At 41.2% G+C, this 13914-nt stretch overlaps 2 protein-coding genes across 4 annotated transcripts; both read right to left on the reverse strand.

Moving 5' to 3' along the window:
- Positions 1 to 237: 237 nt before the first annotated feature.
- On the reverse strand, positions 238 to 8340 carry mapk15 (mitogen-activated protein kinase 15). 2 transcript variants are annotated; one of them, XM_076754686.1, is made up of 14 exons: positions 7872 to 8340; positions 6622 to 6720; positions 6172 to 6201; positions 5434 to 5524; positions 4827 to 4957; positions 4257 to 4420; positions 3941 to 4080; positions 3777 to 3834; positions 3020 to 3157; positions 2733 to 2838; positions 2270 to 2588; positions 1732 to 1862; positions 1394 to 1546; positions 238 to 1239 (listed from the first exon to the last, which is right to left on the reverse strand). In XM_076754686.1, the coding sequence occupies exons 1-14, from the start codon at positions 7959 to 7961 to the stop codon at positions 1045 to 1047; spliced, it is 1845 nt and encodes a 614-aa protein (XP_076610801.1). In that variant the 5' UTR covers positions 7962 to 8340; the 3' UTR covers positions 238 to 1044. The 2 variants fall into 2 exon arrangements, 1 of the variants encoding a protein (XP_076610801.1); XR_013078412.1 differs by lacking the exon at positions 238 to 1239 and having other exon boundaries at positions 1430 to 1546; positions 2266 to 2588.
- Positions 8341 to 9137: 797 nt separating this feature from the next.
- Positions 9138 to 13764, reverse strand: vps28 (VPS28 subunit of ESCRT-I). 2 transcript variants are annotated; one of them, XM_076755342.1, is made up of 10 exons: positions 13715 to 13764; positions 12905 to 12968; positions 12752 to 12780; positions 12412 to 12449; positions 12211 to 12300; positions 12002 to 12107; positions 11777 to 11878; positions 11321 to 11374; positions 11131 to 11222; positions 9138 to 10303 (listed from the first exon to the last, which is right to left on the reverse strand). In XM_076755342.1, the coding sequence occupies exons 2-10, from the start codon at positions 12942 to 12944 to the stop codon at positions 10183 to 10185; spliced, it is 672 nt and encodes a 223-aa protein (XP_076611457.1). In that variant the 5' UTR covers positions 12945 to 12968; positions 13715 to 13764; the 3' UTR covers positions 9138 to 10182. The 2 variants fall into 2 exon arrangements, with proteins under 2 accessions (XP_076611457.1, XP_076611458.1); XM_076755343.1 differs by having other exon boundaries at positions 12905 to 12971; positions 13715 to 13748.
- Positions 13765 to 13914: the final 150 nt, after the last annotated feature.

The raw sequence follows: 13914 nt of genomic DNA on the forward strand, positions 1-13914 counted from the left end.
AAGAAATTTTACATAGAAGCAATGATAAGTTACTGGGCCAGCTGTACCTAAAAACGTATGATATAATATCAGCATGAGGCCATTTTTCTGCACAGGGAGCTCACCCACGTTAGTATAGTACTTCTGTGCTCGTGCTTAAGAAGGATTTTGATTGCAGGACATTTACTTGTAATGGAAGTATTTCTTTTTGTTTCTTTGTTCTTTACATTGTTGTATTAGCGCTTTCACACAGGGAAAGGATTTCTAACTGTTTATTATTAAACTTTATGCTGGTTTGCTGCAACAGTCATCCATGTCTGGTAAACATTATAAACTGGGTTCAAGAAACACTCACCTTTTTCTTTCTGTACACATTAGAGGAACAAAGAGGCTTATTGCTGATGTATTCACATGAAAAATAATTCCTTAGTGCATATAATCAATTCAAACACTGGTCTGACAGCCTTATTGTATATGAACCATTAGCCTGGAGGTCATTAGCTACAAGGGTCAACATGAAAAATCATTTGTGGGCCCTTACCCTTACCATTTGTGATAACTATAAAACACAACTGTATTTAGGAATATTTAGCATGTGAATGTTAACGTACAGTCTCTCCAGAGTCACACAGGGAGACAACTCAACATTTCATCTGATACTGTGCAAAACTTGTACATATTCCCCAAGAAATGAGCAAATTACCTCAAAATATTGACACATGGGCCTCCAGGGCCCTCAGGCACTTGCCCTCTCTACCAGGTTGGTAAACCAGCCTTGTGAGAAATGCTACTAAGTGAAACCTGTTGAAGAAACTACACCTGTCCATGTTTTCATGAACTGCTGGTACAATCTGAAAAGTGTAACATGAAGTCGCATTGGATTTTTACAAACATGTATTCACAGACAGAAGGTGCAATCTACAAGAGCTGTTTCACCGAAAAGTTTCTTTTCACATTCTCTATTTAAGTTTGTCATGCGCTGAACATCCTAGAAAAGGCAAATTTGGTTGCGTGTTCAAATACACATGCCATCCAACCCTTATGTAACCACTGACGTAACAGCAGTTACTGGTTGTAAGGGCGGCTTTGAAGCAGATTGTCCAGGTCAGTCTTGTTTATGGTACCGTAGGCCTGAGAATAGCTGCCCAGTTTGGCTCGAGGGTCGCCTGCAGCTGCCACATTGCAGTTATTCTGAAATACTTTCTTGCTGAACCGTGGCAGTGGCCGAGCCTCACGAGTCTGAGAATTTGAACGCTGGTTCTGCACGGGAAGAAAAAGAAAGTCAGAAATGCCAAGACAGCCATTCCATCTATCTTAGGAAAGTCGTCCAGCTTTCAAATATCCATTTATTTTCATGCATTCTATGTTTAAATCAATATTTAATCAAGCATGCCTGGAGGTGTGGTGGACTCACCAGGCGTGCAGATGTGACTTGTAGCCCAGCAGACAGGGATGGTTCATTTTTACGAACCAATGGGTTGTTCTGTGTTTGATTTAAGGTCAGGGAGAAGCAACGATTATGGTTCACAGGGGCTGAGCGACCACGCTGGAGAATGTGGTCCATGGTCTAGTGAGGATAGCAACAGGAGACATTACAAAAGTACTGGGTGAGCCACAAAAAGATCATGATAAGGAGGGAAAGCAAGTAGCCAAAAACAAAAGGCTGGTGAGTAAAAAAGAAACCAAACAAGATACCATCACAGCAAGAGAAAACAAAACTGAAGAGTCTGAGGACAGAGGTATGCTGCTTACTACGTTAGCGTTGGTGCCCTCTGCTGGTGATGTTGCTGCATTTCCGCTACTGGTCTGCTCCACTTGTCTCCTGCTAACTGCAGTAGGGTGGTAGTAATGAGGAGGACCAGCAGGACTCCGAGCAAAACCATCTGAATGAAGAAAAGAAGAGTTTGTGCTTTCTACCTGAGGAAATGTATATAAATACTGTATGTTTGAGAAATTCGTGTAAATTATATGCAGCTAAATCTAAATTATATTGTTTAGATTTCTTTGTGAAGGCATGGCACTCAGGGCTGGGTATTTTCTGTGCTGACACCAAAACAATACTTTTTTGTACCTTACTTTGAGAAATCTAAAAATATTTTCCACCAAAATCTATTCTCATTTAATCAAAGAAGTCAGAGTTCTAAAATTGAGAACACTTGAAATCTGAACAGATAACTTACAATGATGTCAGTTTTTAACGCTTTGTGCTATAAACATATTTTGGTCAGTGTTCAGTCAGTGTTTGACACCCAGCCCTGTGTGGAAGCTGTTCAGATAAATTCACACCTACTTGGGGCATGTGTGATGGGGTTATATGTGAGTTTTCCCAAGCCAGGGCTAGCTAACGGACTCGTCTTCTCCACAGCAGGCAGGGCTGACACAGGCCCCGGTTTGGTGACGCCTGTATGTGAAGGCACATAGTTTGTCTCATCAGTCTTTTTGTGCTGTGTTTTCCCCTCATGGTCATCATCCCCACTTCCATTGGCTGCCACTGGAGCGTTTTCCACTTTATCTTCCACACTGGGCTTCTCATCACCGCTGACGCAGCCTCTGTCCTTTGGCTGGATCAGCCTTAGCAGCCCCTGATTAGTCCTCCTCTCCAGCATCATCTGCAGATAAAGAAAGGGAACATTATAATTTTTAATGAGTGCAATCAGATAAAAAATTTTTTGCAACACACTTCTTGGTGATAGTTTAATGTGTAAAAAATAAATTCACTTTTACCATCTCAACATTCCTGACTCATTTTGTACCTCATAAAGTTTGTTGCGGTACTGAACCACAGATAACTGTACGCCATCATCCACTGGCAGCACTACATCATAGTTAAGAGCTGGTTCCTTGGCTGGACTATGAAACCTGCAGGGACAGAAAACACAGTCATGGATAAATGGCAGCATTTAATGGCAGTAACCATGGCATAATGATACAAACTTTGATCTCGCTAATCTCAATCTAGTACTGGCAGCAAAGCAAGGGGAGGAAAAACCGACCACAGCTACTCAACCCTGAATCAGTCTGAACTCTTGATCCTTATTACCTGGCTACATATGGGTGTTGCAGGGCTTGTTCAGCAGTCAACCGCTTGTCTGGATTGAAAACCAGCAAACCTCTCAACAGGTCCAGAGCGTCAGGAGGCACAGACGGCTGGAGAAGATCCTCCAAAGGCACCTGTGGTCTGGTGGAGGGAGGAAGAGTGAGATTTTTAAGAGTACCTCAGCAATTTAACGTTGCATTCCAATAACACTGTTGGACAGCTTAAAAACCTAACCTCAAGAAGAGATGAGGAGGAATAAAGCCTGGGTGCTAGTATAAGCAGACAATTCGTCTCTCCTTGCTCCCTCAAACATCCCATCATTCTCTGCACAATGTATCCAACACACCCTTTTCAACAAGGTGGTCTATGTAAGCTGTCATTGCTTCTGATTTTGCTTTGTCGCTGCTGTGTTATTGCATCTCTGCAACAATCACTGCTCCACCTCCCTGAGCATATAATCAGCCCCACCTCCGCCTGTAACCTCTGATTGTGATCGTCCCAGTGGAGGGGAAGAAGATTGTTATCGTCACTCCCTAAACTAGCTCTGGAGGCGTGACAAGGTCAGAAAGGGGCCAAGCATCAACTGTGCACACTCTGTATTCACATCTAAACAATCCTCATAAGTTAAAGTGCAACATGTGCAAGGTTGGTTTTTTATATTTGTACATTTGTACATGTACATATACAAAAAGAATCTCACCATTGTTAACTGTGTATAGTAGGATTTTCATAAATAATATGACAGAAAAGATTCTCTTACTTCAGTAACATCCTCTGAATGACAGAGGATCCATATTCAGACTTGATTGCGAGAATATCTGAAAATTAAAATCCACTCAGTTAGTTCATAGTAATGGATCCTGTTCATTACTAAAAGCAAAGTGTGTGGGAGGGGGATTAAATGAATTTCAGTTGTTTAATCACCTTCTGGGCTGGGGTGTGGTATGGCACTCATGATCTTCTCTATCTGGTTGATGGTGGAGGTCCCAGGGAACAGGGCTTTTCCCAGCAGCATCTCTCCCAGGATACAGCCAAGGCTCCACATGTCCACACCTTTAGTGTACCTTAGGATGAGAAGTACTCCTTTTACGGTCTGGTACACTCATAACCAATTTTCTACAGAAGCATTCTGTCTCTTCAGAAATGCCATTTTATCTCTGTTAAATCAACTCTTGTGAAGAACAAGCACAGGCAGAGGCTCTGGTACAGACTAACAACAGACGCTCATCACAGCTGATACCTTGTGGATCCCAGCAGGATCTCGGGAGCTCTGTACCACCGCGTCGCCACATACTCCGTCAGCGCTGGATTCCCACTGTCCTCTTGGATCTGGTTGAGTGATCTGGCCAAGCCGAAATCACACAGTTTGACTACACAGTCAGTGTCCAACAGCACGTTGGATGGCTGTGGGAAACACAGACAAGAGAAACATTCTTCATAGGGACAATAATTGTTTGATTTGCACTTATCTACGGGTCAGGACCGAGGTATGAAAACAGAAATAACACGAGGAGTGAAACGAGGAGGAACAGTAGACATGTAGGGGAACAGGGCGGATGAAATTCTAGTCTCTAGAGTCAGAGGCCATTATGTGCGGATGTGCCAGCAGACTTGTGCAAGCACTGCTGTCTGTGATTTCATAAACACAGCATTTTGGACATGATGACTCAGATTTTTAGCTGTACACTGGAGCTTAAACAATTACATCGATTAATTGAATGACAAAAGTTCATCAGTAACTGCCAAATGTATACACTTTAAATACTAACTGTCCATATCAACTGATTTGCGACGAAGGCTTAATGTGTACCTTTTGGTCCCTGTGGATAACACTTCCTGAGTGAAGGTACTTGATGGCTTTGAGGAGCTGGTACATCACATAACGTTTGTGGATGTCCTTCAGCAAGGTGCCTTTCTTTATCACTGCATGCAGATCCGTATCTGGCACAAAGCAGAAAGCAAACACTTATGGCAATTTTGTGACTGTTACAGTGACATCCACTGATGACTGGAGTGCCAATCATCCTCACTTATACTCAAGAGCATTCTCAACCATGATTTGGCATTGAGTTGCTAAACTCATGCTCCTCTGTAATCACACGCACACTGGTTTCAACCAAGCAGCATCCTGAATATGAAACAGCAGAGAGAAGCAGTGGAGGTCCGTGCTGGGGTGCTGGTGTACAGTCAGGGATTAGACTGCAGAGAGGGGGAGGCCAATCTGTGGACTCAGCAGTAAGACAGTGCAGCCAGCCAAGGGAAGCAGAGGCCCTTCTACACACTCTCTTTTTCTCTCTGTCACACACACACACCCCTTGGCCTTTTCAGTGCCAAGCTAAACCGCTAAGAACCACTGTAGCTTTTACGGTTACATGTTTGTGCAGCACTACGACCATGCAAGAACTTCCAACACTCACCCATATATTCAAAGATGAGATAAATGTCCTTATCATTTTGTGCTCTGATGACATTTAGAAGTTTGACAATGTTTGGATGATCTCCAAACTCCTGCACACAGAAAAGAGATTTTTAGTGACAGAAAACACACACACACACACACACACACACACACACACACACACACACACACACTACTGTTTGACCCATAATAACCGACAGGCATTGTGTCAATGTTGTGTAAACCTACGGGGACAGTTTCAACACATGTTACATAATGGCCACTGTATGAACGACAACAGCTGATTAGGGGGGCAGTGGCACAGCTGAAGGTCACATGAATGTAGGTCAGCAAATAAAGAGTGAAACAGGAATATGTTACATAAGGATATAAAGCACGCGTTGGCAGTGTGTTCCTCTGACCTGTGTGTTTAAAGGCTTCCTGCACACCTAATTTCCTTCAAGATGATAACAAAGCTGAATGAAAAGACTAGAAAATCAAATCATTTTGAAGCATATAACTACCAACTACTGTAGCAGTATCATTGGAATTGGAATTTCCCTGTTGTTACACATATGGGGCATGTTTTTGTAGATAATGAGGAATTTTATGGGGAACTGGTGATGCATTCACTGACTCCCTGACAGAACAATCAGAGTACATCAAGAACAGAGCGAGTGTGCCTAATGTTTTGTACATTTAACACATTCATTCTTTCAGTCTTTGGGCATTTTTTGGGGAGGACAATTATTGTTACCTGGAGGAACATGATCTCCCTGAACGTCCGCTGCAAAAGGAAATAAAATCATAGTTAGGATATGAACTCTACAAGCAACATGCAGCCATAAAGTAGGCACACACACGAACCTCCTGTTCAGTTAAACCGTTAACCAAATGCATCTTTCCATTGAAACAAGCAAAATTTAGGAAGGAAGGACAAACATTTTCTCAGACCTCCCCTTTATTGCTGCTTCTGATCTTGTGAATTGCTGGATTCTTTTACCTCTTCTGACTGCAGAAAATCATTCAAATCATATTTTTTGGTTGAATTGGTCACAACCCTGGTCACATGAAACTGCCGGCATTGCCTGATTTTTAAGGGGTCACATGCTGGGAACCATGAGGCTAGATAGCAGACATGGTGTGAAAATATGAATAAAGTTCCAGTAATGACTTTACTTCACTGTTACACACATCAAGCACACACCTGAGCATCGGTCCTGTTCCTGAAGGCGTCAAAGATCTTCTTCACAGCCACAACCTCACCTGTCTGTCTGTCAACTGCTTTCCATACAATGCCGTAAGCCTGGGACAGACAAAACACACTGGTGACACATCGTGCAGGAGGTAGCTTATATTCAGTCAGACACTGACTAAATTTTAACTGCAGGAAAGTAAATTAAGGAAACAGCAGTTAGGCTGTATCAGTTTTGGTGTGCTCCCAGTAGACCACAAACCACACACAGAAACTCACTTGCAAAAAATGACAACCATATTGGTGTACTCATTTTAAAAAGCCACGATGCAACTTTTAATTATAAAACATAAACTGCATGTCTGATCGCCATTTTCGTAGAAAAGAAAACAGGTAAAGACATGACCTCAGTGTCCTCAGAGGTAGCTACAGCCCTGACTATGTCAAGTGCAACAGTGGCAGCAGTGAAGCATGGGAGCACACTGCCATTGTAGAGACACAAGGAGCAGCACGATCACTGGAGGCAGTGGGTCAGATTCACACAGCCCTGGTGATTCTGTCAAAACTCCAGAGAAACTCATTTACAGAGGAGGTGTATTCACATTCTGCAAAAGATGACTCTCTGAAGCCAATTAGCACAGTCCTGATCACTATTGTGTGGCTCCGTGAAGCATCACTGCACAGGCCATAACCATCCCACCAGTCAACTGTAAACAGGTTCAGCAGCTGTGTAACATGAGTCACAGCCAACCTCAGGGCCTCAGGTAGGTCTAGTTAGCCAGTGTGACATGACTACGTGGCAGTTACCACCTGGCCACCTCAGGCAGAACAGCAATTTGTGAGTCTCTGTGGACAGTCAATGGAAAGAAACCAGGCTGTTTTTAGTCATGTGGCAACCGTGGCAGTGGAGAGAAAAACAAAAGGGTTTGGCCTCTGATGTGTCCTCACACATCAGCTGATCTGCAAGGAAAGCGTTTGTCCTGCCAAAGTAAATAAACCCCGTGCTGCTTACAACACTGGTATTCACTGAGGGCCTTAAGTCTGGATAATTGCAGGAATTTCTCTTAAGGTTAAAGTACATCGGGGGCTTGAAGTTGCGGGAAACATTTTTGTGCAGGTGCAGAGGAGGCGGAAACAGCATTTAAAGTGTTTGAAGACTCACAAAACGTTTGTGAAATGCTTTCATGCCAAAGGTGCGCCTTGGGTTACATCAACCTCCATTTAAACGAAATCCAGTAAAATGAAGGGAAAAAGTCACTCACCCCTTTTCCAAGTCTCCTCTTGATTTCATACTTCAGGGAAATGTGTTCCTCCACCTCGGACACGTTCGCTGATTCATATTTTTTGCTCATTTTCTCTGGCAGCTGGTTCCCCTGCTCACACAAAGATCATCGCCATACTCTGGTCAGTCCTCGGTCTTAAAACGAGCTTAATGTCCGGAGCAGAAGCGTTAAAACGGCTGGTGACAAGTGTGAGAGCTGCAGCATCGAGCTTAACGCTGTTGACACTTTGATGAAAAATGAACGGGAACAACAGTGGAGTCCTCGTGTGGGACCCAGTCTGTATACTTGTGGACAAACGCCGCGTTGCTTGCCGTTCAATCAATCAGACCCTTGAGAAGCAGCAGGTTCGTCTTTAACTCCGAGGATCGAGTGTTAAACACTGATTCACCTGTCCTGTAAATCACCTGTTGCTGTTTGTTGCGCTGACGGTCAATACTCTCTGCTCTAAGTTTGCTGAGTTTCAATCTGCTGCTGCAAACGGACGAGCCGTGGAGTTTTGTCATTTCACGTCGTCATAGTAACGAATATGCTGCTCCCTGCGTCTTAAAGGAGCCGCCGCACGAGCGCTTCCTGATTCGCTCATTCATACGGCTGCCGCGGATGGACATATGGTGCTGCCAAGAAGATTAGTTGGATTTATAAGAAGACTTCCTTTATCGTTTTAGACACAAAACTTCGCGTCATGGTGGATGAACTATAGCCTCATCGGCGACCAACCCTGGCTAACCCATGAATATTAAATTGAACTTCAGAGAAGAAACAGCGGCAAAAGTAAATGATTCACCGCGGAAAATAAAACCGGCATGCAAGAATAAAGCAATTAAAACAGTAGCGATTGTGATCGGCATACATAAAAAGAGCAATAAACAGTAAAAAAAGTGTCTAAGGACTAAAACTGAACATGTCTGCAATTCCCAAACTAATGCACAACAGTTAGCAAAACTTGCCAATATGTATTTATCATCCATATTGGCAACAGTATTTTTAGAATGTGTACATTATGTACATACAGATTCGTGCAATTCAGTGTTTTTTTTATGCAACAGTAATTCTCAAGTGCAAATCAACATATGGCATTGGTAGTTTGTATATTTCTCCAAATGTCACATCACAAGTTAAATAGTTTTTGACAACACAAGAGTGAAAATATGGACAAATCTTAATGTTCTTCACACACACACACACACACACACACACACACACACACACACACACACACACACACACACACACACACGACACAAATGAAGTTGGAGGTAGATTTTTCATCTTTATTTCGAAAAAGGTGTTACAGGCTCTTATTTAAAAATCAAAAACTATTATTTACAATGATAAATCTTAATAAATATGTTCTCCCTAATGGTGCTTGAAGGTTGAAACATATTTAGCAAGCAAAGTAAGGAGGAGGTGTGTCCACCTCGCTTTTGCCCACTTAATGTGGCCAAACCCTCACCTCTAAAGGAAATATGGATTAGTTATGTTAACAGAAAACAGGGCCAGAAAATGTACACAAATAATTCCTTCCACCATAATTTCAATATCATTATTAATTTGAAGTGCAGTCGAAACATCTTTAAGTCCAAACAACAGCTGCATTTATTAACATATGTCAGCTTCGTTTACTCTATTGACAAAAACTATTGGCTTCTACAGTAGAAACATGTGTGTGATAGAAAAACAAATATAGTATACAGAACAAAAAATGCTAATCTGACCGCAAGTGACAGGTAATGGATAGAATTGGGGTACTAAAAAGAAAAAAAATATATATTCATCTTTCCAATAATACAAAGGCTTTGGCTGTTGCAACCTTTTCTTCATGTGCAGACTATGCCCAATATAATTGTATCATGCTTCCTTGTTGGTGCTCTGCAAAACTGAAGTATAAAATTAGACCTTTTTGATATTACAGTACAAAGTTAGAAGTAAACTTTTTTTTGTCAAGGGCAGAATAAACAGCCAATGTTAAAAGATTTATCACACAAGTTTGGCTAGAAAAGAGGCCAATGGAGCATCTCACAGCACAGGGCGAGCCTGGTGGGCAAGGCTGCACGCAGCATGATGTACCAGACACAGTGGAGTACACAAGGCGGTGACATTTGAATAGTACACAACATTAATGAAGGAAACGAATGGAAAGAATTTGGGGGATATAAGACAGAAAACCTGTCCAGACATAAATCCACTCCCTGCCAATAGCCATAAGTAGAAAGTAGAGTGTTTCTTTTTTAACTTAAGAGATAGCAGAGTCAGAATTTCAAACAGATGGTTTCAGCGATGGATAGATGCTTTAGGAGGAGTGGAGGAAGCGGTTGAAGGCATTGTACGCCGACTCCAGATCAAACAGCATCTGACGCACCTGACTATCATCCAGCTCATCTGAGGCTGACATGCTGCTGAGGGTGGTCAACCTGGTGGAAAAAAAATAAAATCAAGGTGGATTACAGGTATGAAAAAACAGTTTTGAAATCATTTTATTTGTGCGTTTTGGTGAGTGACACTGATTGTAAATGGAACTTTGGTTTGTTTACAAGAAAACACCACAGGGCACCTTTAATATATTACTAAATATTCAATGCTAAGTTATTGCATGAGTTATCACTTATAGAAGTATAGTCCACTTTGAGAGCCCTTTCAGGCCAAAGCAAAGAAAATCCCATGGTTGTCAAGTTTGTCACTAGTCCGATGCATCAGCACAAGTTATCTGATCTGGCTCCATGATCTTGCTGTTGAGGAATTTATACATGTCAGATATTTATACATGTCAGAATGAATGCTCGGCCGTGTCATCAAAAAGTAAACATCTATTTAAGATAGTGAATATGTAGTTACTATAGACATTAAGTTGTTTTAGTTAGCTACTAATTAAGCTTAATTATAGTCATAATATTCCTATAATTAAAGCTATATGTCAGCTGGCAGCCAACGAAGCCATAAATTCTGATTTTCCTTGACTGCAAAGATGCTTTAACAGTACACGTTGCTATATGACCCAATCATGACTGGACCAAAATAGAGTCAAAACAGACTGGCAACTATGAATCCCAGAGCTAACAGTCTGCTACAAATGATCATACATGGATGAAATGCTAGAAAGCAATATAACTTTACTTTGTGGATACAAGCATCCCCAACAAAGCAAGTATGTGTGTCACCATGGCTAAAATAGGTTTGGCATCCTGCACTGAACTGGCATCAGGAATGACAAAATAAACACTGTAAACTAAATGGAACTAACCAGAGGCTGACTTTGTCCTTAGCCTCAGAGTCTGGAGGCATGTTGCTCATTCTGTTCATGGTTTCCATCAGTTCCCTCAGGTCTGGCTGGATCTAGACCAACGAAAAAGAATCAGTTTAGCAAATGTTTAAGTCTGTCTATTATTAAAATTTTACACACACACATATATATATATATATGTATTTTTTACCTCATCCATGGCCCTAATCTCCAGTCTCAGCTTGTCCATCACAGTGATGAAAAGCTGAAGATTAGAAAAGGTGAGAAAATGAGAAACAATGAGACAAAGCTCAAGATAGTTTCTAACTGCCACTTTTTTTTTTTTGACTGGCTACACACACAGGACACATGGTCTCTGCCAATTTTACACTGTCCTCCTACTGATTTTATTAGTTTGTCTGATTTTATGTTAAGATCAAAGTTGGCAGTGGATGCCACTGGCAGCACCCATTCACATTCTTCAATGACTGACCAGAGGATGAGCCAAATGAAGTGAAACCACTTCAGCCACTTAGTACTTGAACTGAACACACTTAATCATTTTATAAAAAATATGACTCCGACGATTTATATTCTGGCAGGCATCCTAAAAAAGCGTCCCATTTGCACTGACTGTTTAATATAATGTAGGGGAGAGACGACGTACAGAAACTATATCTGCAATGCAGCGGTTCAGGTTGCCCTTGTCATCCTTGATGGTGATTGGCCGATCTTCCTTAATCCTTTCCATGGCGAGTGGGCAGTCGAGCTAGGAAACAAAATTACAGGAGTAGCATCCTTACTAACAAAAACTGCACAGCCCATTTGTGACAGTGTTCACAGACAAAGTTAAAAGGTCATGAAATTATCCGTGGTCCAAATAGGAACTCACTCTGTACTTCCTGCAGAACTCATCGATGGAGCCCACATCGGAGCCCTGCACCTGCTTGAAAGCAGCTTTATACTGAACCAACAATCTGGAACAGGAAGCAGTGTACCTGAAACAAAAAACTCTTGCATGTGAGTCATCATACAATCAAGGTCATGTGTGGAATTTTTGTCAGTCTTTTAAACAAAAAACATAAACTCAGTGTAACTCACTCATTTGGTGTGACACAGTCCTTGATGTAAGCCTTCTCCAGGGCCTGAAGGGTCTTGACAACAGCAAACAACTCTGCCATGTTATCATACCTTCAGAAACAGGGTTAATAATAAGGTGTTACAACACTGGCCATATCATAAATCCCTGGGTTACTGTGTATTTGTGTTAGGCATATAATTAGTCATAAATAGGACACTTACTTCTCTCGTTCTCTTGCATTTTTGTATAATTTCACTTCCTGAAAAAACATGACTTATAGTGAAGGTCTTGTTATGGCTAACAAGCAGAACATCCCATATCCCATATTTCTGATTCCATCTGTGGTTTTAGTTCAGTTTTAATGAAGCTTTTCTTTTAGTAGTAACAGCCATAAAGATGGTAAGTTTTCTTCAGCATAAATTTGACAAAACAATACATTCAAATAATTGGAATTCCATTAATGACTGTGGTTTATTTTTTAGTTTTATTTTCTGGTTTATACTGATTCAAAATCCTGTTTGAAGAGCCTTAATTAAAACATATGAAAGCAGTTGCATTTACCTCATATAGCTCAGGCTTATTGGCCGGAGCTGTGGGGGAAAAAAATAATGACATACTTTGAGCGATATTAACTGTTGTTTACCATTGAAAGGATGATGACTGCACAATTTGAATACCTAAATTTTAGAGACTAGATTTATTTGAATTTCTTACCTCCTCCCACACTTCCTGTAACTGGTATCCCATGAAACATGATGCTGATGTATCAGAACTTGATCTACTATGAAAAAGATTTGTGTTACAATTCGTCAAAACAGCTGACTAACAATTGTGACCAAGTCACAGACAATCAACTCTAACTGACTGCAAAGCTTTCCAACTTTCCCAACAAAAGCAGTGCTTCTTATTCTTAGTTACTTGTACGCTGTAAAACATGGAAATTGATATAATAACAAAGGTGCAATTTCCCAAATATGTAAAGCGTGTGGTTATTGTTTAGGCCATTAGAGATGCACCAGAATTCTTGGCTAAACAAAGAAGGAAACTGATAATTTTTCTTAGCTCAACTGATGAACACTATGTAACTGTTGTGCCATATCTATGAAAAGGCAGACTTTGTTCGCTGTTCAGAGCAATTGTCCGGGAAGTACAGGTTAGCTACAGTGGCTAAACAAGACCAAAGCTTACAAAATGTCCAAGCTGTGTTTATAAATGCATTAACATTACTCGAAGAACTCGCTGATCGACTGACAATCAGAAGAAAATATTCCCCTCGAAGAAAGCCGATCATCAGTCTCTAATATCTTGTTTGGCCGAACTAGCTAGCCCAAAGTTAGCTGTCGGGGCTAGCTCGTAGGCACCTTGTTCATGATTTATCATAACTGGGCCATATAAGTACTTGTTTGTACACATTAAACTTTATATTGGTGAACAGTATTGTGGTAAGATGCAGGACGTACACAGAATTTTGTGTTATTTCAATATCACTGTTTAATCGACGAAATTAAAAGACACTTTACTTACCCTTTCAGCAAACTGCTGTGACGTCGATGTAAACACACCCTCCTGCGAGGACCAGCGGACGTCAAAATATTAGGTGTCCTTTGTGCCTTACTAATAATGTCTAATTTTAAAGATTAATACTGACATATAAAACATGAGCACTTTATTTTTGGAGCCACGTACATTCCGCATTTTAAAGGAACTATTGCGGTAAATAACTG

The sequence above is a fragment of the Chaetodon auriga genome, chromosome 17, assembly GCF_051107435.1.
Source record: "Chaetodon auriga isolate fChaAug3 chromosome 17, fChaAug3.hap1, whole genome shotgun sequence".
Lineage (NCBI taxonomy): Eukaryota > Metazoa > Chordata > Actinopteri > Chaetodontiformes > Chaetodontidae > Chaetodon > Chaetodon auriga.